The sequence below is a fragment of the Clinocottus analis genome, unplaced genomic scaffold (assembly GCF_023055335.1).
Source record: "Clinocottus analis isolate CAN_PGR_092001 unplaced genomic scaffold, fCliAna1.0.p SCAF_1, whole genome shotgun sequence".
In the NCBI taxonomy this organism is placed as follows: domain Eukaryota; kingdom Metazoa; phylum Chordata; class Actinopteri; order Perciformes; family Cottidae; genus Clinocottus; species Clinocottus analis.
Window position 1 is genome coordinate 3,002,918 of NW_027175820.1, and position 27,722 is coordinate 3,030,639.

The following is a 27,722-nucleotide window of genomic DNA, read 5'->3' on the forward strand; positions in this document are numbered from 1 at the left end:
GAATGACGCACGACTCAATTTCAATCGCGCGAATGAGAAAAACGCACATCACTTAAAGAAAAAAAGGATTGCTAGACACACACACACACACAACAACAACAAAAAAAAAACAAGTAAAGGAAGCGTAATTAGGGGAGCGCCGATGTGGACGGTGATAATGACAGCAGGATGTGTGCAGCGCGGCACGCCGGCGCTGACATTTATCAGAGAAGGCTCTCCTGATTACCAAAAGGGTTCAGCGAGTCTTACGCTGTGATTGCTAACATCACTTCAGAGTCTTTTAGACATTCGGAGAGAGAGAGAGAGAGAGAGAGAGCGAGAGAGAGAGAGAGAGAGAGAGAGAGAGGCAGGGAGTTAGCACCTCTGAGAATCATCGCTGACGCCAGCCCCTCTCATCTCTGCGGCTGCGACACGACGCTCAAATACAGGTCTTATCTTTTTTTTCTTCTTCTTCTTCTTCTTCTTCTTCTTCTTCTTCTGTAAAAATGCGCCGGCTATTTTTAAGATCAATCGCCATCTCGAATGTAAAGCCGTTTAATGTACAGTCTCAATAATCCATACACGCTCCGCCAGGCTCTTGAGGGCGCACTTCATTTGATGGCACTTTACATTTTCTCCTGGGAGTAATGTACACACATGCGACGAGTCGAGATCAAACAAACTGCAAAAGCACATGTTGGAATAGAGCGGTGTGGAATATAATGTCAGAGAACAAACTACAGCTGAGGGGTTCGAGGGAAACGTGGAATTGCTGTTTTTCGGACCAATATTTCAATTTCAATTAAGTGCAAGTGAACTTCTGAGTAAACCGCCGTGACTTCCTGTCAAATAATTGACTAATTTAGCGCATGTGCATGTGGACATGGCGTACGTACTACAGTCCGTGAACGCTTCATGATACCGACCGCGCTCGTTGCTTTAGAGACCGACAGGATTTCTGACGCCTCCAGGTCTCCATTTCGTTTCAGAAACTCACGATTAAACTTTCAAAGCGCGTCATTTAGTGCTCATTTAAGTGCTTAAGGGGAGATCATGTGTTACACCTGTTATCTGCCGTACACTCAACTACCGCAGAGCTTCTTTTCCACCAGACATGATCCCCCCGACGGGTCCAGTGATGTTCCCCCCTTTGACCAAACCACTTCGTCCGAGCGTGACTGGGTCGGACGCTGACCGGCGAGCCGCTAAGTCGCCGAATCACAGAGTTTACGTCGATTAACGTGAAGCAAATACAGCCGCGTGAGGCAGAATGAAGTTAAGACGGCGTTAATTATGTACCGCAGGTTCCAATGAGGGTGGCCTTTTTGGAAAAGTGTGCACTTTAAAACAGTTAAGTGGTAAGATAATTATGGCCAACAATGTTTTAATAGATTTAAATAGTTAGTCATGATTCTAGTTAAGAAGAAAGAAATTGCCTGTTATTAAAGCTGAAATCTATGATTCTGTGAAAAGCTTCAAACAGCGAGTAAATCTGATTTATTTCCTTTTTCACATTATCAAAGTCACTCATCTATCTGTTCAGTCTCACGGCACCGGCCAGGCGGCAGACCCACAGAAACCCCCCCCACACACCCCACACACACACACACAGTAAATAGCAATCTGCTCTGCTGAAGCCCTCATCCTCTTGTCCAAACACATGTGAGGGTGTCCTCGCCGGAGTCGTTTGATTGACAGCGGCCTGTGTCGAAGGGCTTGGCGCTGTGTACACCCAATGTCAGGCCTCAGCCAGACAACTGTCTGTCAGTTCACAGGTTGCAGAGCGAGCGGGGATTGATGTGGGAGGATGGACGGAGGGAGGAAGCGAGACGGATGGGAGGGGAGGAGAGGGGAGGAGAGGGAAGGGGAGGCCGGAGCAAAAGTGCTGCCTCAGAAATCAGAGGGCCTCATCCGCACCTCTGGGACTCGACTGCTGCTGCTGCTCCAGCTTTTAGTTTTCGGGCAGCGAACAGCAAACGCTGTGATGAGAGTGTGGAGCGGGGATCACAGCGTGCGTTCGAACCCCCCCCCCACCCTTTCTCACACACACACACACACACACACACCGCTCCCCACACCGCGAACCACCACTTGAAAGCGCCTCTCGGGTCGGAAAGAGGACGGAGAGCCGCACACCGCCTGAAACCAACGCTTCGCCGAGATGAAAGCCGACTGACTTCCGCTGCTCTGTCAGCTCAGGTAAACAAAAAAAATGTTCTCGCTCTCTCTCTCTCTCTCTCTCTCTCTCTCTCGCTCCCTCCCTCTGCCTGCGAGGTGAGGATGCGGTGAACTGTCGGTGGGAGGTTCGAGGCCGCCGGGCCCGGTAAGAGAGAGAGAGAGAGCGAGCTCAGTGTCGCGGGCGCCATCGATCCGGTCGCGCCAGTTGACACCGAGTCCCTCGAGACCCGACTGTGCCCGCACTGCAGATTAACCGAAGCCCTCGTCCCCGTGGCTCTCCGCGACCCGCGTGCCACCCGCCGCCGTCTCGGGGGCCGGCGGAGCCGTCATAAAGCATTAGGCTCCGTTCGACTGCCGTGATTGTGGATTTAAAGATCGCCCGCGCAGCCCCGGCGACTCCCTGCCTCTGGGAACGGGCCTCGAGGTTGAAGGCCTCCTTTCTCCCTCTCCGCGGTGCTTTCATGTCTAATTTTCTCTGTCTCCTGCTCTTTGCCCCCCCCCCCCCCTCACCACTCTCGTTGTTACCCGCCGCAGCTAACACAGTTTTCATTTCTAAATCTCTCTCGACTGACTTCGCCCAACCCGTCGTCTTCCTGTGACCGGCTCGGTCTCGCGTCAAATAGGGATCCGTCGAAACCAGAGGACAGTGCTTCCTGGTGAGTAATGCGTTGCTGTGTGCGGTGTGTGACAATCGTTACACATTGCTAATGTTTTATTATACATTAATGCCCCCGCGTTTCATAGCCATGCATCACTCCCACATCAATTTGTCCAGACGTTGACTGAGTGAAGCAAGAAAAGTAATTAAAGCCCTCGAGAAACACAGAGGGACTCTCGAACACACACACACACACACACACACGATCAAACACACACGTGCATCTAACTTCCATCTAGTAATTTAGCCTTAAGTTGCCGTATATTATTTTGACTTGGAGGGAGATGGACTCTAAAAGCAATCAGCGTATTATTGTTGGTTCTTCACATTACTTCGATTGGTTTTGGTTGTCACTGAGATTCGGGGACAATACAAAGCAGACAGATTTATTGAAACTCACACTCCCGCCAAACTTATTTGGAAGAGAGAACAAAGGCGAACGGAAAAAAAAACGGGTACACAAACCCCACTCAACTTTCACTTCCAAGTTACGGGATTATAAATTAGACGGTTTTTTTTTACGGCTGGCTAGCGCTCCAACTTTTTGTACGAGAATAAAGCATGCAAGAGAGGCAAAGAGGGTGTGATCCGAGTGTGTGAGGACGCTATTTATTGTGTGGTCTATTGTGTTTTTCAGAAAAATCCAGAGTTGACAGTCGGTTTCCAGCTCGAAAGAAGCTGGATGCTGATAAATCATTGAAGCGGAACACAACCCTAATGCCACAACAAGCGTGAAGTTAAATGATGGACTTCCCGTGAAAGCCTCAAGTCGGAAAGCGGCCTTTCGGCCCGTCTGACAAGGCTTCCTGTTCGAAAGAACACCGGAGACATTTTGTCTTGAGGTGCGCTCCCTTCGGCTTCGGTCTATCTGCGTTTTGCACAACCGCTAATCAGTTTTCTGGCCGCGCGGAGCTCGCACTATAGATAAACACGACCAGTATGGGGCAACTGATGCGTTCCATTCGCAAGCCGGCGAGAGCGTCCCGGCGGTCAAGCCGTGGCAGATAGTCGACCGGCGAGCAGCCGAGCGTTTCCGACCGCCGCCGGCAGTCCACACAGCCGGCGGCGAGCCCCCCCGTGCTCTCCATGACACCGCTATCAGAGGGTGGCAAGCTCTTCCGTGTTTGTGTTTACACTGAGATTATAAGCCACACGCGCGTCCAGGCACCGGAGCATGAGGATGGAATGTAAATTTGAACAGAGTATACATTTATGAATAAGCTGATTCAATTTGAAATGCTTGTTCGCTCTCCCAAACCACCGCGTCTGGGAAATAAGCCCTAGCACATGCCCCGTTTGTCTGGCTAATGTGTTCTTCTCTGTTGTCGGGATGCAGTTTTTCTTATGAAAAATAGTCCCTTCGTTTTTTCTACTTCTTTTTTATTTATATATATATATAGGAAAAATCCATTTCCCCCCACTCAAGAATACAAACTGGGAAGCCAAGCAGTCTGAATTATCAAACACCGTTTTTTGGTTCACCAACTGTAGCAGCACAGCCGCTGGCACAGCGTTTGATGGTCCGTTTCCCACACTGAAGAGTGATTTTGTGTGGTGAGTTGTGGGTGTCGAGTTGTGTTTTTTGTTAAATGGAGGGGGCGGCCTACTACAAAATCTAATGTTCAATTTAACACACTTGGAAAGCAGGAACGCGACCACGCAGAGCACGGTGGGCCGGAGCCGAGTGCGAGTGGGATCTCTGAATTACTGTCGATTCAAAGCGAGGATTCCTCAATGTAATGCAAGTTAATTAACTGTTGTGGGGCTGGGAAAAAAAAGGTCTTTATAGTTAGGTCCAAAAAAAAAAAAGCCAAGATGGCGACGACCAAAAAGCGTGACGGAGACGGCCAAAACACCAAAGTTAGGGCTTCAGGTTCGCAGTCCACAAACTAACGGGTGGCGTTAAAACGACTACGTCCGGCTCTTATTTACAATCTATCAGCTGATCGAGATTATGACTCGGACAGCACTGGAGGCCCAGGTAGAAAATCCACAGCCCGCCACTGCAATCTATGGTTCAGTGTAAGACGGTGCCCAGCTCTCGAGCTAAAATGCTAATGCTAAATTGAGAAGGGACAGGGGACCGACCCAAGACAAGACAATTGTGAATTGTGAATCTTGTAGAGATTGGTCTGGCTATACCAGACCAGAGCAAAATAAACATCTGTTAGCATTAATGCTATCGCACCATGTGTTGACTCCCACAGAAGCCGAATAGCTATCATAACCGTTGTGTTTCTTTGTGTTCAGACATCCAAACACAGACAGAAATATATTCCTCATGGGGGAAGTGCGTGTAATTCTTTCCTCTGAACATTTACTTTGTCGGCTTTTGATTTCAGGGATTGTGACGTGTCACGCATGAAAAGAGATCACAGCTTTAAAACTGCTAAAACTAGATGTGGCTAGTTGCTACATGTGTAGCTCAAAATGTGTTTTATCTTAAACTGATGTGACAAGGCTTTGTTCACATATCGTCATATATTGTAAAAAAAGAGGAAAAAAAAACACAAGATATTTCTGATTGAAACCGCTCCAACAATAGCACATGCATTACTTCATGTATTTTATTATTATTATTATTTCCAGGAAATAGAAGCTCAGCATGGATGCAGTCAAGGGTTATGGTGTATCAGCATGTATTTTAAAAGGAGTGAAAGGAAAACATGTAATACACACTCAACAATTGACCCGTCAACACTAGCATCATGGCTGCAGGAACCCGTCATGTAAAAAAAAAAAAAAGGTCTCAATTTCAGTCCCCCAAACGGCCAACGAGTCAAGATGGCGGCGCGTTTCGCTTGAGATGACCTCCGACATCCCACTGGACGGTTACGGCGTTCACCGGGATGGAGCGCCGGCCGGCTGCCTCCAACGTGAAAGGGAGATGCTTGACACAGACGGCGTGGGTTTAGCGATCATTTACACCTTTGAGATGCACCGCTCAATTTTCTTTTTTTTTTCATGCGCCGGCGGAGGCGGCGGGCGGAACACTACAGAGACCGCAGGTGTCATCTGGATAACCGTTTCATCTCCTCAGCCACCTTTCATCTCCTCAGCCGCCGCCTGAACTGAATAGGCTGCCTGAAGACCTGAAGGAGCAACTCGTTCAAAAAAAAAAAAAAAAAAAAAAAAGAGCAGGAGGAGGAGAAGGAGGAGGAAGGAGGAGGATGAGGGAGAAATGGGAGTCTATTTTAAAAGCAATGCCGAGGAGGCAGTTTAAAAGCCTGGCAAAGGTAAACAGATTATAATCAGACTTCTAATTATAGGTGGTCTTAAGCTGGGCGGCCAGCTGATCCGAGTATGAAAGTGACATTTAGGACTGAAAAAAATAAGAGGTAGCCGGGAAGATTTAATGAGGGAGAGTCTCTCCACTTCCTTCTCCCTGTGGGGAGTGACCTTTCTGGCTCCCCGGTGACAACGTTCCCTCCAGATTTATTGGGCATCTCCCTCGGCTGCACTGGAATAAAGGGAAGAGTTGCCACACCAACCAGACGCTGACCTTTAATTTGACACAGGCGCACAACGCCGGGCCGGCAGCATCAAACGGGTCGCGGGGACGGGGGAGGAGAGTTGAAAGCCCCGAGACCTTGCAGTGGCGCTTTTGTTGACCGACTTGGTTTCCCGTCCGGTACTTTGAGAGCTGGATGAACGCGTGGAAGAGACGAGCGACGCTGAGACGCATCGAGTCACGTTGCACGCCAGTCACAGGGCTCGCGTTTGTAGGAATGTGCTTTTGTTGCAGAGAGTTCGATGAGCAGATTGATAGCGCTTGGTAAAGAAAAGACTCCGGCACGCAACTCACTCAAGAAACAACAATTTGTTGTCTTGGCACCTTTTTCACGGATTAAAGAACTTGAGATACGACGTGTTAGTGAGCTTTAAGATGCTGGCGGGTGGATTTAAAACATAATCTTTGGACTGTTTTTAGAGTATCAAGCTCAGGATCAAACAAAACATCGGCACAATGCAGAGCAGCTTTTCGATCAAACGGAGATCTTCGTCAGGCTTGTTTCTTTCAGTACTCGTCTTTTTAATTTGTTTTACCCTTTACGTTGTGAAGACAATGCGTTTATTTGCCCAAATATTACACTGCCACATTGGACTGCGTGAAAGCAGAACTTATGTTTGCAAGAAACACAGAGGAAATGCTACAGAGTCCCGACGAGCGATGATGAGTCAGAAAAGTCTACCGATGTCTTCTGATTGCAGAACGAACCAGAAACAAAAGAAGTTACAGTTGCCACCGAACGTTGTGAGGAGGACCACGTCAAGAGTGCATGAGGAGGACCATGTGACCTGCAGACTGACATACTCAAATGATTTATTGTTTCCCTTTTTAGGTAGAGAATTGATCCTGAGCATTGTCTCAGGGAGACTTTCCCAACACTCTTACTTTTCCTTCAATACCCCTTTTTCCGGATACAGGTGTTGTAAAATGTGGGTCATCTAATAATCGCTGTCGATGTATTTTCCGAGTGACAAGCAGGCCATGAGTCCCAGCAAAGTCCTCAAGGCCTCATGTAAAAGGTCAATGGTCGTGGACACACACAATTATCACGGGACAAATATATCAGGGGACGCGTGTCCTCACCCAAAGCCTTCGGGGGAAAGCGCAGCGTTTCTAACAATCCTGCATTGTGCGACCATTTTTCAGCGGCGGCCTAACTTTCCTCCCACTCTGTCCGCCCATCCAAGGTCACAGCCCGACTTCCTGGGCGGACGTTTGTGTGATAGAACGTAAACCGAGCAATAAACAATTAGGATTTCATGTTTTTTTTGAAGCGGGAAAAAACCCAGCGCCGCCGCGCCGCCGCGCTAAAGATAACGCCGTTCATTCCTGTTGAAAAAAGAGAAAAAAAAGCAACGCGAGACACAATGTCCTTTTGCCGTGATCGCTGGCGATGATGCGGGAGGAGGCGCAGGGCGAAAAAACTTTAAGTGGCACCAGGTGTCTGTGTAATCTCAAAGAACATTCAGAGGGAGATTAAAGCTGCCGTACAATTACCATTATCTAAAGGCATTTCACAAGGGCCCTTGTCCTTTATATCTCCTCCATCACATCCAGCATGTGAGAGTAAAGCTCGGATAAGAGTCCGTTTCTGACACAATGACAACTACAATCGATTGCGGGCTACTGAACATCTAAGACGGCAACAATGGCATCGTTTTTTTTAAAGGGTCCTGGTTGGAGAACATTCGGGGGCGACCGGAAACCTCGCCTCCTCCGTCGAGCTCGGGAACGAAGCGGCGTGCGGCGAGCCGATCGTTTAACTGAATGTGATATTATCTGAGTCAACAGAGGCAATATTTATGTATTTGTTAAGTGACTAAAAGCCATCTGTTCGTGTCTATTTAATCACCCCAATGAGCAACATTGTGATTTAGTAGCGTTGGCTTCTTTCCTGTCATTTCCCCGAAGCTTTGTAAAATAGAACTGAATGGAGAAACTAAAAGAAGAAAAAATCTAGTACTTTTAATCAAGAATGATTAACCGCCACTTTAAGGAGATCTCACACCTCAATTACACAAAATTCAGACAATTATGCTTCATGCTAAACCCCTCAACCGGCCACAACAGCTAACCCTGCTTGTTCTCTCAATAACGTAACTCTTACCTCGTCTTACCTCGTCAACAGCCTGTATTATGGACTTTTTAAATTATAAGTATTAGCAGGAAGTAGAAAGCCCAACGTCTACAACCGCCTCAATGCTGAAGCCTGCAGATAACAAAGAGCCATTACTGGAAAACAGTCCCGTTTTGTTCCGTTTGCTGGTGTGAAATTAAGATGTGAAGCCACCAAGGGATCCATTTTCTCTCATCGTCTGGTAGCCGAGTGTCCTTCCACAAACGGGCGAATAAAACCCGAGCAAAGTTTGGTGGCAAACACTCGGGGAAGTCCGGGGAGCAGAGGCTGCACACATGAAATGAACGATGTGAGAGCGGGCGAGAGACGGCTTGACATCAACTGTGGACTTACCGGCCCTGAGTTTGGTCATTTTCTGCAAAGACGGTGCAAAACTAATACTGATTGTTCCTTTACTGTCGCCTTTAGGGTACTTAGGAGGTTCGAGGCGGTTTCATCAGCTCCTCCAGCCCCAACAATAATGGCGTGGGAGGATTTGCTGCTGAGTCACCGGCGCCACGATAATGTGTTTACTTGATGAGTTGCCTTTTTTTTTTAAGAGAGAGATAACCTGCAGAAATATTTTAAAGTTGCTGGGCTCGAGATAAGTTTTCACTTTGACATTAATAAATTGGCTCATATTGAGTTAAGTAAGAGAACACATTTTCTTCGCCCCATTGAGACCAGATTAGAAAAAAAAGTATGTTATAAGAAGCTGCAACAGCAGATATTTCTCAACTCTGACATGGAAAAAAAAAAGACCAGAGTACATGCCGAGCCATTAGAGAATAGTAATATGATTATTTATGACTTTAATATTAACTTAGGGCAAAACATTGTATTGGTTTGATGCCATTTCAATACTTTTGACAGTTTTAATATACGCCTTCCCACTTTATGACAGGAATAACACCGTCTGTTGTGAGAGGAATGACCCAACTGTTCACTCCATCACCGCTTGGTGACGACATTTTAACACGTGAACACACAGACAAGAGCCGACGTTTTAATGAGCGAGCTTCAGAGGAGATGATTAATCACCGTTGGAAAACTCCTGATCCCAGACTTTACGCTAAGCTATGCTAACCGGCTAGCTTTCGCCGCATACTCGCATGAGAGACTATCGCCAAGGAAGAGCATGAGCAAATGTTTGATCATTTCCAACTGTTCAATACTGGGACTGAGAGTGTTGGTCACAGTCAAGGTAGGAAAACTTAGTTTCCAGGTCTGACAGTTCATAGTTAAAAAAAGGAAAAAAAGCCATGTTGGCATTGTCGGTTTCTGCAAACCACCGATCACCGTCTTATGGAGACGGAAAGTGGATCTTTAAAGGCCGATATAATACAAAATAGCTCAGAGAGCGGGGAATTACTTCCAGAAAAGAAAAAGAAAATGCATTTATGGCTTTAGTCCAACGCACATTGCCATCATCGTTTCTGGCGACCGGGTTGTGCAGTTAGTGTGGTCTTGAAATGTCATCTCGTCGCACTAATGGTACATCATTCACCAGGAAAGCATCGTCTCGGAGTAAATACATTTGTTGACTTCCTGTTTGCATCCTGCAAGCACATTAATTCAGATTCACATTAATTCAGAGTGCTGCTCAAATATTTGTGTCATGAGTGTACGTTATGCGGCTTTAATGCCGAGCAGTTAACCAAAGTCTGGAGCTTTGCGTCGCCGCGCACAATGTCTGTTTACCCTCATGTCATTCTGCTGAGACTTCCGTCGAAGCAGAAGAGTAAAAGACTCTGTGTCTTGCTTAAGGACACATCAGCAGGGTTTAGGGTTATTAATCATTTTGGCTGCTGCATGGATTCAATATCTGCACCATCATCACGCTAATCACAATAAAGTCCTCTCCCAGGGTATGCGGTACGCTGTAATTAGCTCTTTTTTTTTGGCCTCAACCTAAAATAGAGCGTGACAAAATAGTTTGCCTTATAATCACAGCTTTGATGCTATGACAAGAGACCGTGAGGAAAATAAACAAGGCTACAAAACACAATTGGATATCGCGACTTTCTAATGAACCAGGCAGCCCGACTGTTTGTTTGTTTGTTATTGGTGTGGTGTGTTTTACACATAATTCAGTTTCTTACTGTTGTCATTTAATGTAAAAGCTTTACTTGCTTTTAGGGTGATGCCTTATTGGCTTTTATTTTAGTTGGTTTATTCCTCTTAACCTCCAGTCAGTATTGCTGGCTGGAGAAGGAAACACGAGTAAGAAGTCACGGCCCCGATCAGTGCAGCCGGCCGACGATAAAGAAACACACCACAGCCACTGCAGATGTCGCGTTAGCTTGATGTGTCTGTGGTTCAAATATACAAGAGGGCACTGATGTTGCAACTTATTAGTTTATGGATCTGTGGATATGGACAGGAACTTAAAACAATGTGTCGTTTTTGAGCAGCTTTCAAACTAAAGTATTTCAATTGGATCGCTTCCACGTTGTTCTTCTTCTGGAGAGACGACCCGGCACAAAACAAAAGAAAAGCTAGGTTTAGCCATGAAAACGATGCACTTGGGTTTCAGGAAAACGATGCGTCGCGTGACACCAGGCTCGTGGCGTTTTGGCCGTCGCCATCTTGGATTACGCCGGTCGCCATTTTGACCTCTTGTAACCAGTGAACGGAAGTGAGCTTATTTTGACTGCGGGGGATTGACGTTAAGACGCCGTCTACAGCTCTGCTTGGTTGTAGCAGCCTGCTTTATGGTCTGTTTGACTCTGAATGGACCATAATTTACTAAACGAACATCATGCTCAATTGAAGAAGACTTGAATTTAGACATTGAGACCATAAACTCAAGTCTACTGAGGTAATAAATCAAGAGAGATGCCATTTTCTTGTAAACTTCTATACAATCAGACTGCACTCTTCAGAGCCAGAGGTTTTATATATATATATATATATATATATATATATATATATATATATATATATATATATATATATATATACACCATACCACATGATCACGAACCTGTGCACGGCGCTTCAACGCGACAGGCCCGACGTGTCTAGTTACAGTTGCGACACATACGATTGTGCATGTGTGCATGATGCATGATGCAAGCACTGCGACGCAGCAGGCGGAGAGTTGAAAAGGGGAGTGTGACTGGTGTGGGTGTCGATGACGGTCGTACGCTGCACACGTACCTCCAGAGTGATGAAGCCAACGGCCTCAATTCTGCTCGTACTAAAAAGGAGCCACCGGTTGACGGCCGGGGCTTCAAGCAGACCCGTCTGCCACGGACACATCAATGAGGTCGGCCTTCTGAGGCTAAGCTAAGGCATAAAAATTCATCTTCTTTGACATCATCATCCTCGGTGTCACCTAGCAACGGTGCATCTCGCTTGGGGGCGGAGCCAGGCTGGTTACCGAGCAAAGGTGGGGGAAGTGGAGATGTGGTGAACTCACGTGATTGATCGCTTCTATTCGTAGAAGAGCATTTATCACGTTTTATTAGCCCGAATGTGAAGATAATTGCGCGTAGTGTGAGACCTTGGAAGAGGGCAAAACCGAGCATGACGCAATACTTTATTTTGCATCACACTACGAGAGACAACGGAGGAGGGGGGAAAACAAATATTAGTTTTCAGTCTCGTGTTCGTGAATCCGTCTTCTGGAGAAACAATTATAGAGAAGGTGGGGCGCGGGGGGATTTAAATAACTTTCATTAAATGTTGATGAGCTCGGTCAGCTCCACCAATCACCCAAGAGACATCACTGCACCCCGTGTACACCAGAGAGAGGTACACACACACTAAAGGGATGTACACACACACACACACGACTCCCGACTCCCTGAAGTCGGCTCGTACGGGAGTGAGTTCGATGGTCAGACCTTTCTGTGTTGCGTTCTCAAATGCCAAATTTACTTTCGCATCCACATTATAAACCACCGCCTGCTATGTCTTCCTCTCACACATTCTCACACACTCACACACTCTCACACACACACACACACACACACACACACACACACACACACAGTGCAAAGTGCAAAGATTCAAGTCTAACAGCAGTCATCCGCAGGAGAAAAGAGAGACCAAATTGCCTCTCAGCTGACAACTGGAAATTGCAAATGGCAACGTGTTCAGGTAAAAGACTGTGAGTGAGTTGCTCACCGTGTTTATTCCTGGAAAATTGGGGAATAACAGGCTGTCACGCGGTGACACATCAGCCTTTGTTAAAGAAATTACTTTGCTGTCCGCGTGGCTCTGTGATGCTCGGCCTCCCGGACAAATTGTCCATCTGGCGAGTGTGGACTAAATGGAAGTGCGTCTTTGGCATGTTGCTCCGCCGTTTGCACAAAGAAGCGGGGGCAAGATAGGAATCCAATTATCCGAGGCAAAGAATGGATGTCTCATTTAAGATGCCGCGACTCTCGCAACAGTAATGACTGCAGCGTTGCCCCCCCCCCCCCCTCTCTTTCCCCCTCTCGGCCCCTCCCCACCTCCTCCGAGAGCCACGTCTATCAACTGCATCATCTTCTGCTCAACACCGACTCTTCGGCGGCCGTACGCCGCGAGCTGTCGGGCATTACGGATCATAACAAATCTTTTGAAGGCACGGGAAACATGGCTGTCAGAGATAGACATATTTACTCACATGGAGCGTAGGTGTGGGTTCTGAGCGAACGCTCGAGCCTGGATCACCCTCAGGTTGCAATTCATGATCGTTCTGAAATGGGGAAGAAGAGAAAAAAGAAGAAGGATGAAGTCCAGATGAGACCTAGTGTGGGCACGCACAAACACGTGCACATAGCTACACATTTTTTCCGTTCTTGTTGCACGTCTTTGTGCTCGTCCAAAGTGAAGAAACTAGCTTCGAATGCAGAAAATGGTGGACTTAAGAATCCATCTTTTAACCCCTGCAAGGAGACAAAACTCAATCTGCATGTGCACGCCCTGCCGAGCTTTTGATTTGTGAACTTTTCTCTGTGTTCAACTATGAAGCGAGTGATTAGAGCCTGCACCCGAGACACATTTCTGCATTGTGGCAACTCGGTTGGAGTGAAATAACTGTGAAATTCAACTAATCCCCATTTTGCAGGGGGGGAGGGTGTGGGTCCCCCGTGGAATCCTCTCGAGGAGTCCCGGGATTGCCGCTGACCCATTTTGGGAGCCGCTATTCTGTTCTGGGGCCACATCTAATCTTGTAATCACAGATGCTTCCCAGCTCATCCGAAAGAAGTCGTCGGCGTCATGATGACCCACCCGTTGGCGCCAATTACCTCGTCAAAGTCTGATCACACCTCCGTGGTGTTCGACATATATGTCAACACCCCCAACGGTCCCAAAGTGGGGCTTTAGGATCTTGGAGAGTCCTTGAGAGGGTTTTTTTTTTTTTTGGGTCGCATCAATAACTTCTAATGGGGTCCCAAGAAAACTTGCGAACACTTCACTGTTATTTCACTCCATAGGAACCAGCAGATCAATGTAAGAGGATGACTTTAGTTGCTTACACCTGTTACATCTCTGTTAGAAGCAGGGATTTGATCCTTGCGGCATTTAATTTGGGGTCTTAAACAAGTTTTTTTATGTTTTGTAGGCCGGACCAAACCACGTCTTTTGATCTTTTGCGTCATTTGTTTTCACAAACTACCCAAAGAACCGACTGAAAGGCCACAGACCTTTATGACTGTGAGGGCAAACGATTTTTTTTAAATAAACTAGAATAAATAAACGTCTGCACTGGAAACAATTTGGTTACTTTACACAGGTTACACATGGGACACGGACAGCAGCCTCCTGGGTAAAAGACCCAACGTACGGCCCGTCCATTCACCTCGGCCTTCTCCTTATGTGGCGGTTGTAGCTCGTTACACTTCCTTGTTTGAGATCACGTGCTATAAATATGAATCTATTTGGAAGGATATACATATTGAATTGCGACCATTTTCATGAAAAGAGTGTATGAGAACTGCCAGTTGTGAACCAGCCTGAAACATACTGGACGGATCGAAACAGGGTTTGAAGATAAGAAGATAAGGAATAAAAAATGTACTTGAACGTGCGATCCCAAAAGTGTGGTAAATGTCAATGTTTTAGCAGATATCTACACCAATAACGGGGATGAATCTGGTTATATTCTACGTTTTTCAGCTCAGCAACAGCTACGCATGTGTTTTTAAATGAACGCGTGTTTCTCCAGCTGCACTCCGCCATCTCGCTCCTTCCTCGTTGTGAGCTCGCCGTCTCATCCTCCATGTGAACGCGGGGAGTTTCAAAGGGGAGGGGCAAAGGCTTTCACTTCATCCTCAGCTCAGGTGGCAATTACTCCACCATATCTTTATAGGCAAATAGTTGTTTTCTGCGATATGAATGTTCACAATCTCATATAAAGCGCCTTAAAGCCTACACTCGTAGAGAGGCACGGGTCATCCGTGGGGGCGCTTTTGGAATATATGAACAATAAACAGTTGAGGAGATGAAACCGTACAGCGGAGTAATATATTCAATAAGTCAATGTTTATTTGATTTAATTATTGAGTGCCTTTTCAATTGACTCCAATAAATATGAATTAGATCAAATGGAGAGAGAGAGAAAAAAAAAGAGGTGACTCCCTCGTCCCTCTACGGCGCTAACAGCCCCACGGGGGCAGCAGCCTTCCCCGGGAAGGCCTCCGACTCCAACCGGGTGGAGAAGTTCCCAGACGAGGCAGCGGGGGAGAGGTGGGGGTAATGAGAAAAATGCTAATTATGTGCTGGAGATATTGCACTTAGCCTCCCTGATGAGGAGGGATCAAGGGGATCATGGGGAGAGGCTAGCTCTGACTTTTGGAAGGCGAGGGAGAATACGGATGTCTGCGGAGAGCCGGGAAAGAAAAGAGAAAAAAAAAAAAAGGTAGAGGGAGGTCGTGAGGCGGCGGCTGAGGGGTGAGAGGAATGTAAAGGATGTGGCCTGGTAATGGAGGGTAGCACAGCAGGAAAGGAGTGTGAAAAGAGATGAAAGAGGGGGGGGGAAACGACATCATAAATCCCAACGCTCCAGCAGGGAACCTCTAATTCAATTTTCCCTGCTGCTTTTTAGCATTATTTGATCAGTAGCTAAGCAAAGGGAAGGGGATGTTCCACCGGCGTGCCACCGTCGAGAATTAGAAGGCTGTTTAAACATTGGCTCGCGTTAGGATCAGAAACACGGCCTTCACCGCCCCCGACTAACACCTCGTGATCTCGGAGTATTAGCCGGGGTTTCTGTCACATCCGGGGAAGCATCCCCAAAACCGGTGATGCCGCAACTCGTGTTCTGAGCTGAATTACGGCTGTGACATGGGCCGCTCGGTGGTAAACGAGGCGGGCGACAGCGATGCGTGCTCCAAGCCTGTGTCTCCATCAACCATCCTCCCCCCCTGATATCGGCATCAACACTCACAGTCTCTGCAGTCCAGTGTACAGCTCCATGTCGACGTCTCTCAGAGTCTGCAGACCCGTCCAGTTCTCTATGTGTCTGCAAACAAGAGAGAGAGAGAGAGAGAGAGAGAGAGGAGTAAATGAGAGGTCCCCCGATCATCCGGTAGGAGAACAAACCGGGGAAATGTGACGAGTCCCGAGTTAGCAGCGTGTTGCCAGTGCTTTTTGGAATCCATATCCATTTAAATTGCAATTATTGCAACAGTTCTGACAGAGCGTCTCTCTGCTGCCTTCTGATGGATTTAATTGCCAAGAGGCAGGTTTTGAGGGGTGGGGAGGCGGGTAGGGGGGGGGGGTGAGGATGGGGGGGGGGGTCAAATAAATACCGCAGATGACTCCCCAGGGCCAACTCCGTTCAAATTCGCTTCTGGACAAAAAGCGTTTGTAAGTTATTTGTTTGTTGTGGTTTTGGAAATGAAATGGGCAACACACACAGGAGGGCACACCGGTTTCAATTAAGCCGGTGGAAATGAAGAGATGTAGGAGGAGACACGGCGAAGGCTCCATGGCTTTGTTTTGGACGTTATTAAAATGCTGAAGGGGACATAATCCTGAATGTCAGATTTTCAAATTAGTACCACAAACAGAACCACCGGCGCTAAACATATTGATGCCTTTTACGTGACAGCCGACATAGAGACACATGAATCTGAATACGTGCAAATAGAATCGCGTGCCAATAATGAAGCCGACGAGCTGAAGAGATTTGAATTTGCACAACGCACACGTCACCAGTCAGTATCAGTCCCGCAATCAGATAGTGGTTTGTATTTTAAGACAACCGCAGGAGGGTAACATTCCCACGATTGATTTTGGCAATCGGGCTCCAGCAGCACATATTTTGACTCTTGTGCATCTGGTGTTCGACGACAACGCAGTCTGTTAAATCACCTGCTTTGGTGGGGCGGAGGACACAAGTCTGCCAAACGTTAGCGGCGCTGCTGGAACCCGGTCGTGCACGACTTTACTGTTGGCCGCTGGGCTGCCAATTTTTTCTTCTTCTTCTTTTTTAGGAGGGCTGGCCGGTGGGAGCAGTTAGCAGTAAGAGAACACGAGTGATGTCCTTTCAGAGCGTTTTTTATTCCAGGAAATGAGTCTTAAAACGATGATTATATCCAGAAAAACAGCAGTTGGGGTCGTAATGTCGGTCACAGGAAATTGAGTTTGGATTTGCCAAATGGTCTGGGTCAACCAACTCAGTGCAAACAAATGCAGTCTTGTGCAGGTGGACAGACCGTTTTTTTACATTGGGTTCATCTGAGCCCAACAATGGCCCTGTGGAGCGCTCTAGCAGTGGGTATTTAGTTGTTGTATGTGAATGTATTTTCATTTGTGTTCAAGTTGATCACAATATGTCCAACATGTGCATTTGCACCTGTACTGGTTTACACGTGGTCAAGCACTATCGGATCACCCAAAATGCATTTACTGCTAAGTGTAAAGGAGCTCTATATACACACACACACACACACAGACACACACACACACACACACACACACACACACACACACACACACACACACGTACACCACGGATCTGATTGCAATCCGCTAACATGGAAATCAATCGCAGCTCTACACCATCAAAGGAAAACGTACATACAACATAGCTAGCTACAACATAGCTAGCTAAGCTAGCTAAGTTGCATGTGCGATGTATCCATCTCAACACAAACTTGGATAAATCACTTTTATGAACTACAAGCGAGACAGATTGTCACATTGTCGTCTCGCTCACACAGATCAGTCACTGGTCAAACTGTTCAGGGATCAGTTCAACGCTTATGCTAACAGCTCAGACGCACCACAACGTCTAACATCTAATGCGGCTACAAGTGGGATTGGAATCCGTCCTTAATGCCTCGATGTCTTACGAATAGCTTTTCTTTTTAATCGCATAGCTATCTGACGCAGGAAGTCCGGCTCGGCCTCGCTCGCTCACAGGACCTCTGTGTTACCTCCTGGACTGGGTCGACTCAGAGGAAAGTCCACACACTGCCGGGTTTGTATTAATCGACAAGTTGCAGTCTAAATCGTTTAGGGTGTACTGCGTATAGTGGTAGGACATTTTGAGCATTTCCAGTTGGCCAAACAACATTTATTTTGTGAATCCGTTGGGGAATCATTGATTCTGAAGACAACTTGAGAGGAGAAGTCAACCGTAAAAAATATCCAGTCGATAAACATGAACACTGCCTGTGTCGGTAAGAGTGTGTGAAGTGACACGTGTTGAAAACATCCGTGGCGTTAAACTATTACCTTCCATATTCTAAATTAATTTTGAATGAACTCTAGCAATGCATTCGTACCCCTTAAACACGTTAAGTTTGTCACACGTGTAAATCATGTCAGACTCGAGTTAAATTAAAAGACAGCGACGAGATCCGAGCCTGCGCCTCATTTAACCAAGACGTTACGGCGAAGAGCCGGAGAATGGCAACGCATGCAGCTTATGCAGACGCCACAATATGTCTGAAGACTTAATTATCTAATCAGGACTAAACACACGTTTAGGATGTTGTACCTCACATACAGGCATGTCAAAATAAAAGCACTCAACAAAATGTTTGTATGTAAACAGAAGCTACAACACAAACCACCAGAAATAAGGAGAGTAGTTCAAAGAAAATGAAGTGATTTGAAGAAAAAACTACAACTTTATTGAATATCTAGAAAAATAGCCGTCCCTCTTTTGAAATCAAACATCTAATCAACTTATTTCCATTTGCTGGAGACCTGAGTGTCATCAATTCTGTCCCAGATTGATGTATCTTGATCGATGGGCCAAATCGGGGCGATATTTAGCAAGAAAAAAAAATACTTTAGATTTGTATTAAAGGAGATTTTACTCGCAAAGGTGAGCACACGTGCTACAGGAGGAAGATTATTGATTTATCTTATCAAAATAGTAGTTTTCTCAAAGGTGCACAATGGGACACAATGGTCTAAGTGGATTAAAAAGGCATTTTTATTTTACTTTATTTCAACTTCAAGTACTTTACAGGTGACGTAAAGCAACAGCGTGCTCGAACCACTTGAACCACGTTTCGTTGAATCATGTGCTGTGGAGGATTGCACAGGACAAAAACAAAAAGATAGGCGAATAGGAAACATCTGAGCAGAATTCTATCATTATAAAAGAGCTAATGTGCACCGAATCTTGTTCAGATATTAGCAAGTTGTTTGTCTCCACACTTGTTCAGGCTAACTCGATGCACTGTGACAGCTGACAGCTGTATAATGTTTCCGTCCTCGTTGGGAACGTTTCAACAGGAATTTGTCATCTCCAGTGATTAAATACACAAAGGCAATATGATCGGCTTGCATCAGTGGGACATAATTTCAACAATATTGTATGCCCTCGTAAGATACTGATGCAATATTGTGATATTGGAAGAAGAAGAAAAAAAAAAAGGTCTAATTTATGTCAGCACAAAATGTTTTCATTTGCCGCGCCGCTTTATGCTCTGTGATCAAATTTAGCACTATCCCCATTTCCATCATGCCGGCGTCAACAAACCGCACAGAGGAAGCGGGGAACAACCTCCCCGTGGACCCGAGCATGTTGTCTGCTCACAGCGTCTGATTGTCCGCGGCACATTGAATATGCATGTGGATCAGGCTGCTGTGAAAAGATGGATATGAATAACAAAGATGCTTTGATTATACAGGGGCGCTCAATCCCTGTCCTGTTATTCCCACATCCTTGAAGGAGCCGCCAATACAAAAAAAAAATGGCACCAAAATGAAAGTCAACATAATTAAAAAAAAAATAATGGAGAGGCTAAAACGTTGCGTGGCGGGCGTTGGAGTCGACGCTCGCATCACGGCGCTCACAATGAGCGACACGGCGCAGTCACTTTAAATCGCTGCTTTGTCAAAATGAATATTGCACAGATGAAAGAAGATTTGAGCAGTGGAGAAAAGGGGGATGTGAGGGTTATTTTTCTCTTGACAACACGATTAGAATGGAAGTCTGGGTCTCTTTTTTTCTGCCTCTTCTCTCTCTCTCTCTCTCTCTCTCTCGTCTGTCTTCAATTATTTGTTCTCTTCAAAGTATTTCATAACAATCCTCTTTTCCAAGAGGACTTTCTTCTCAGAACAAATTGTACAGGCGGTTCTACCAGCGTGATCTCTCGCATACCAGCCTATGGAATTAAAGCCACCATCCATCTGCTTTAGAAAATGGCCTCCAACAAAGTACAATCTGAACTGGGTGGCGGGGCGGCTGAGCGCTTGAGGAGAACACCCTGGAACCAAACAGTAACAGATTCGATCCCAGCAACAGCCATCTGTTGTGTTGAAGCGGCCCTGGGCAACGCACTGAACCCCTCCCTACCTGCTCTCTTCTTCTGAGCTCCTGTGAGTCTGTGCAGCAGAATACGATTGGGGAGGGCAGGGAGGGTCGTGGCTTTATAGGTGAAAACAACAAATAACAAAGGCAGAATTCGAAAGAAGAGGAAGTAAGCTGGATCGCTCCGGATTAAGAGAAGAAGCTCTTTGCTATCATCTAGCGACCGCTGTCGAGGTATGGAAGTTTATCAGGGATGAAACTGTTGAGCGGGCACAGAACAAATCTGAGCAGTAATGTGCTATTTGGACTTGTAGGACATTTAGCAAAAATGGGAAAAAATGACCGAGTGTATATGTCCAGGGCTTTTATTGTGAAAGGTAAAGACAGAAGCAGTGGATCTGGTATGCGGTGCTTTTGTCAAGGTTGCAAATTAGTATTCAAGTGTTCTGTCTTGGAGGACCCCAGGAGCACCCATGATAATAATAATAATTCATATTTATATAGATACAAAGACGCTTGACACTGGGGACAAGAGACAGAGACAAACAGAACAAAACCCAAAATGGAAAGACGAAGCAAACACAAACAAACAGAACATTTTTGGAAACATAAAGAGAACTAGAGAAGCGGAGTGGAATGAGTCACAGTGGAGGACACATGCAGGGGTTTAGCAGGTAAAGGGGCGTTTTGAGGGCTTGCTTAAATGACGATATGGGAGCTTGACGCATGGGGAGGGCGTTCCAGAGGAAGGGTGCAGCAGCTGAGATCCGGCGCTTGGTCCTGATGGTCTTCAGAGTGTTTGTACCGGCGGACCTGAGGCAGTGGGTTGGGGGCGTGGAGGAGGGGGAGGGGATAGACATCGTTTGAAGTCTATCCCGTACTTGGCAGTGGAGGTTGTGTAGTGCCGGGGTGATGTGGACTTGATAACCACATTGGAGTTGATGGCGTTGACTTGACTATGTCCATTTCACACAACGGGATCGATTGGTCGATGCCTTCATTGACAAAGTGAAGATTCAGAAAAAGTAATTCACGTATCATCCGTAACATTCGTCTGAGTGAAAGACTATTTTAAATACGTGTGTAGTTGCGTAATTGCAAAACAATGAGCTGAAAAAGAGCTCGGGGGGGAAACACAAAGTCAGGTGACAATTCTCACACATTACATTAAATCCATTAGTGGTCTTAATAATTGATCAGTGCATCGTTTGTCATGTGCCGTGGGTTCAAATAGCAGTTTTGCCATTAAAGACCTTCGGATACCTTTTTAGCAAGGCACTTCCCAAGGGCGTTCAAACCAACGTGACTTCAGTCTGTCTTGAGTACGACTAGACACCGAAAGACCAGCCCGTGCCATGAAGATGTGGTGTTGTGATCACCAGAATATGATTTTCAACGCCACATTTTCAACTGAACCCATCCCGCAGCGGAAATATGCGCTAATATAAGGACAAGATACACAAGGCTCCCAGCAGCACGACAACAAAATATCGTCTGTTTCTCGGTAATCTCCTCTGATTCCGCTCAATACCGCTGTCTGTCTGTGATTTACGACTTTGTTGCGATGATCTACAACGCTCGCGCCGCGGCCTTAATGGGAAAATGTTTAATAAAATAGAATGTCTCTGGTGTGTTTCTGGGATATTGATCTACATTCTGCCTCCCCTCTCTGTTTTCAAAGCGCCAGTCTTCTGCCCAAACACTTCAGTGCGGGGATGAGCGGGGTGAAGTAGCACTCCTCTAGATTAAAGCACACGCCTCACATCAATCAGATAACCTGGTTTTTTTTTTCGCTTAGTTGTTGTTGTTTTTTCTACTCCACCCATAAGTGTTTCGCAAGCTGCTTTGTAAAGATGGGGGTCGCAATTGAAAGGACACGGCGGAAGAAGCGATGATGAAAACACGGAGGGAAGGGAGCGATTTCCTTAAACATTTACCCGCAACGGGTAGACTGGAACTGATCATCCCCTGGAATAATCCCCAGGGACATTTGGCATTCAAAGCTTGTAAATAGAAAGCACGCATCACAATCGATGTGGTTTCTCACGGAGACCAACTCCACTCCTGCTACCTCCGCGCAAATGCGATCACACTGTGGCAAAGGCAAACAGATGCCCAAGGCCTCCTCCCTTAATGTTTGGGCCTGTGAAAGGATATCCGCCTTCCATCTGTTGGTCAGAATCTTATTCATAAAACAGCATCCAGCAGGATTCACACACAAAGCCGACGGGGTACTTTGTCTTTGTTTTTTTCGGAGCGGGTCGCTGGAGCCCCGCCCTGTTTCGTGCTGAGAGAGCGACGCACACTCGGAAGCTCTGCTGCCTTGCAAGAGCGCTCAAAGGATGACGGTAGCTCTTCCTCCCTGGGTTTGTCACAGGGCAGTTGCTCTTCCTTTTGATGAATAAAGTTTTGAATGCTATATTTTTTTTTGGTTCGGGCGTTCCTGTCGCCGGACGCAAACGTCACGGAGACGTACGGGCGCGCTGCTCCTTCTCCCCGCCGCGCTTTTGACTGGAAAAATATGAAAACCGGGCAAATTGTAACAATTTGTCTCAATTACATTAACAGCAGAGCTGGAGCATCTGATATCGATGTTAAAGTGACAGGCAGAATTGACCAAATTACAGCTTTATTAAAAACGATTCCCCGAGATGGATTCAGCGCTGAGGATGGAGCCCAATTTTTTTTTCTTCTTCCCTCCCAGCAACCGCATCTAAAAATCCATGGGGACAGATAAATGAGAGAGAGAGAGAGAGAGAGAGAGAGAGAGAGAGAGAGAGAGAGAGAGAGAGAGAGAGAGAGAGAGAGAGAGAGAGAGAAAATAGCAGGAATGACATTTCAATTGATTGCATCAGTTATCGGAGGCACGGCCCAACATATGGACCGATCAAGCAAATAGTTGCTTCTACTAAGTGCTGATCTCAGTGGACGTCATTTGGGCTAAAACACTGAGCAGCCATTTTTAACTGCACTACAAAGACTGTGTGTGGGTAGTCACTGTGTGCTCATCACAGTATATCCAGTGATGGCCACCTACACGTTCTCCCTTGCTTTGAGCGCCCTTAAGTGTCCGCCTGTCAATAACAATCAGGCGCTTTTATCCGAGGCGCTCGGCAGGTTGAGAGGGTGGAGGGGGGGGTGATGGTGGTGAAGTTGAGGTAATTTGGCAGTGACACGAAGGTGAACGGATTCAGTTTGGCCGACCTTTGACTCGGAGGCTGCGACGTCCATCAGACGGTGGAGCCGATGGGTTGAATCTCCTCGCGTGACCCCGTGGTGCGTCTTTTTGGCTACGAACGCGGCGTCTGTGGCGCGTTCGGTTTCAAGCTAATTGTCGTGCGCCTCCATTTAAAAGATAGACTTCGTAAGAGCAACAAATGCTACATTCAAACGCAACTTAACACTAGTCCTTATTTTCCATTTTTTTTAAAATTAAACCTCTATTCTTTGGCGCTTTTGTGGTGTTCCATTTTAATTGTTTTCTAATGTAAAATCCGTATAAAAGAGGATCATATTCTATTCCTGATTCTAATAATAATATTCTAGTAATTGTGTTGTCCCTGGTTATTACCTCAAGTTGTCTCGCCACAAGATCTACCCACACACACGCACACACACACACACACACACACACACACACACACAATGTTTGACCACTCATTTTGTGAAGAGAGCTTTGCATATTTCAGCCTTATGGCTATTGTCGTGGTGTGTTAGTGCATGCGTGTGTGTGTGTGTGTGTGTTTGTGAAAATAATGAGCTACGAAAACCCAGATACTTAACGCTTCATATTAAAGTCTCTGGTGATTGAATTATTCTATGTGCAGCTCTTTACAGAGTAAAAACAACTTTCAGTAAATTTAGCATTCTGTTCACTTCCTGCATGCGTGAGCGCCAACGCTGTTCTGAAGCCGCGCCAGAGCCATCAGCGCAGAGTGTTGTTGGTTTTTTTTAGACCGTCCCACGGCTGCTCCCGGACCGTTCTGTGTCACCGGTTGGCCGATCCAGCCCCGGGTGGGAAACTACCGAAGCCTCTGAGTGTCACTGTTCGCTACAGGCTCAGCCAATCCGCAGCAGACATTTGGCAGGGCGAAGCGTCACGGGAGCATCGGCCCGTGCTCTGAAAGGTATCAACACTTCACACATGACTAAGCTCATGTCTTTCTGCCCAAAATGAAAATGACTATAATTAGTGCGCCATTTTGCCAAGTGTCATCAGGCTATGATCCGCTCGGGATTCGGAAAAAGTTACTCGGCAGCGGCTCCGAAGGCGATGGATCTGCAGATCAACGGATGTCCCTTCGAACGCCTCGTACCGCCGTCTGTGCCGCACAACGAGCAGAGGACGTCGACACCGTGATCCCACTGCGCACCAGTAAAATGCTCCGAATGCATTTTGAGGACTCAATCGGCGATGAACTCAGCGTTGAAATAATTGTCGCTACCATGCTAATGCTGCCATTTGTAAAATATTGATAGGTGCAGCTTTCAGCTAACAACCATTCCTCACAAAACGCATATGTACAATTTTAAATCAGTGGATGTATCATTTTAAAATCGATTGGGGGAAATTACAAGGTCCAATGGTTTTGCTGCATTTGAGTCAAATGATCAGTTTTGGTCAGTTAGCAATGTTCACGAGGGGGAATAATAGTTGATACAGACAAGCAAACAAAAAGGACGTTGAAAGAGTGGAACTATTCGTGACTGAGCAAAACACTGAGAAAATATAAAACGTGAGGTGAGACAGGAAACGTTAAAAAGATCCCGATGATTGTAATTACATTTACATTATTCAAAGCTGAGCATGAGAACCTGTACGAGGAAGCGCCTTCCACTCGATTCCCGAGGCTTTCTGCTTCCGACAGCAGTTCTCCCTCAACCCTTGTTAGAGCTCCACTGTCCTGCTGAGCATGATCCTGTTTAATCAAATAAGTGATCGTATAGCATTGGATCTCTGCCAGAAAGGCCATATACTTCATGCAAATGTGGAAGCACGGAGATATGGAGTTTACTTAAAGTGGAGACATAATTATTGGAATAAGTCGGCTCTGCTTCAAACTTGGCAATTATCCCATATATATATATATATATATATATATATATATATATATATATATATATATATATATATATATATATATATATATGGTTATGATATTTCTGGTAATACTGTGGAAGGCAGGCTAAGAGATGCAAAACAGGCCTGTCAAGATAGGAAAAGATGTTTATGAAGTGCAATTTTTTTTTCTTCATTTTCTTGTTGATCAATGTGCTACAATCAACATTAAGTTGAATTCTGAATTCATTTCAAACTCCACCAGATCTGTGATTCTTTTCCATCCATATAGGCAATGTGGATAGAAACATCAAAACAAAATATTAAATCATTTTTGGACCATAATGAGGATACATGAGAGCACAATACAAGATGGCTGCCATCCTTATGGACACATGTGAAGGACGTGTCTTGACCAACTCAAACCACACGCAGCTACCAAAGGCTGTGAAAAAAGTGTAATTGTGCATGCCGATGAGATGGCACAACAACAATTCCCCCAAAGTCCCCTAAGCACCTGTTGCTCTTGGTTTAACTACTGCATGGCGCCATTTGCACGCATGTTGAAAAGTTGCCAACCCCTGAGATATGATATGATGTGCTGAGCTAAACTCGAACAAATAAAATGGAATATAGAACTGGATGGAGTAGGATGTATTAGAAAATAGGATAGGATGTGATGGTAAACAATATAGCATCGCATAAGCTTCAAGATAGGGCAGTAGAGGCTACTATATAGCATTAAATACAGGATAGGACAGGTAATAGGAATGGATAGGAGAGATTTAGAATAAAAGATAGAATAGACTATATGGGATCCTTTCTTAAGATGTGATAAGACAGGATAAATACATGACAGGGTAAAGGATTCAATAGGATAGATGAGAATAAACAGGCTTTGGCTGTAATAGGTAAGGGAATTATACAGTATATAAGTGAATCACAAAAGATAGAATATAAGATATCAGACGATACAATAGGGCAGGTAAAATACCATAGAATAGGACCGAAGAGAAACCAGGGCAAGGTCTGTATGCTCCATATGGAAACCAGAACGATGCACTCGGCTACGTTATCACTAGCGGCCCCTGCCGGGCCCTACCGGCCGGGGGCCGATCAGGAGACGTGAGTGAGGAGACTGCAGGCAGTCAGTGGCCGTATAAAACAGGCTAGTCAAGGCGTTTTGAGGAAAGAGTGAGTCACCGCTCAACGCTGTGGTCCTTGAGCGTGCATTCACAACTGGCAAACCCAAAATATAACGCAGTTTGCCACAGCAGAACGCGGGCGTAGCAGTGGACGGACACAGAGGTGCACACTCACTCACGAAGCGTCCACACTACGGATGTCACGAGAACCGATACTCGCGGTACCTTTTGATACTAAAGTATAAAAACACGGACGATGCCTTTTTTGAGGTATCGTAAGTACCGCAGCGCCTCTTCTGGAACTGATGGGGGCAGAATACGCTTCAGTGTTCGAGTCGACGTGTACATTCAGAAAACAAAGATGGCCGCTGCGGCTGCAGCGACCGTCCCACCGCGACATGTTGGCAAGAAAGGGGAGAGTAATTTACTTTGACGAGCGCTTTCACATCACTCCGCGAGCAAAATCCCCTCTCGCGCGAGCAAAACCTGCTTATTCACAAAGCTTTAAACTGCGCTTGCGTTTCTGTTGCCTGCTCTCTCGCTCATTTTAGATTTATTTTTGACAGTGGGCGGAGCCAGTTGTCATCACTTCTGGGCATGCACAACTCTCAACAGAGATGGAAATGAGGCGGGAGGACTCACTCCTTCGCTAATTCTAAATCTGGAAAGTAAACTGAAACTTTCAGTGACGTGTGGTGCAGCAAACGCGTCGGGTGTTTTTCCAAATATTTTCATAAAAAAGTTAACGTTTCAAGTTCAAGTACATGGAATATTTCTTTTCATGGTGGTATCGAAATAAGTATCGAGAATCGTGTGATTTTACTCGTATTGGCGCCGACTACTGAATTTTTGGTATCGCAGGACCTTTTTAAAAGAATGACAACGAGAGACAGTTTCTGTGAGTCATGGGACGTGACCATTGGAAATGACCTCCTGCAGATTTCCATCGAGCGCCAACTATCCGCCACAGCTGCCTCCTCTTTGTGATTCACCTACTTATCGGCACTCAATCTTCATGTCAACGAGACACCGCGTCCCACGTTCGACCACCTTCCTGATGAAGTGGCTTTGAAAAACAATCCCGCCGGTTATCTTATCTCCCGCGCCGAAACCTTCCAGCGCCACGACGCAGGGGAGGAAAGGGAAGTAAAAGGAGACGCCGAAGGTCTCACGGTGAGATTGGAAGTGGAGAGAGAGAGAGAGAGAGAGAGAGAGAGAGAGAGAGAGAGAGAGAGAGAGAGAGAGAGACATATTGTGCGAGTGAGCTGCATTTAAGGGGCTTTGATTACAGATTACGACGCCATCTGTTGCGAACGGTGGTCACACTGTACATGACAGGCGGCATATTCGATACGGGACG

At 46.1% G+C, this 27,722-nt stretch overlaps 1 protein-coding gene across 5 annotated transcripts in view; it reads right to left on the reverse strand.

The window, feature by feature from the left end:
- ntrk3b (neurotrophic tyrosine kinase, receptor, type 3b) overlaps window positions 1-27,722 on the reverse strand; it is a 158,792-nt gene that overhangs the window by 113,139 nt on the left and 17,931 nt on the right. For all 5 annotated transcript variants that reach the window (XM_068576787.1, XM_068576768.1, XM_068576761.1 and 2 more), the window contains exons 2-3: window positions 15,827-15,901; window positions 13,061-13,132 (exon numbers count right to left, since the gene is read on the reverse strand). In XM_068576787.1, the coding sequence (XP_068432888.1) occupies window positions 13,061-13,132; window positions 15,827-15,901 (147 nt within the window). The remainder of the gene's footprint in view (window positions 1-13,060; window positions 13,133-15,826; window positions 15,902-27,722) is intronic.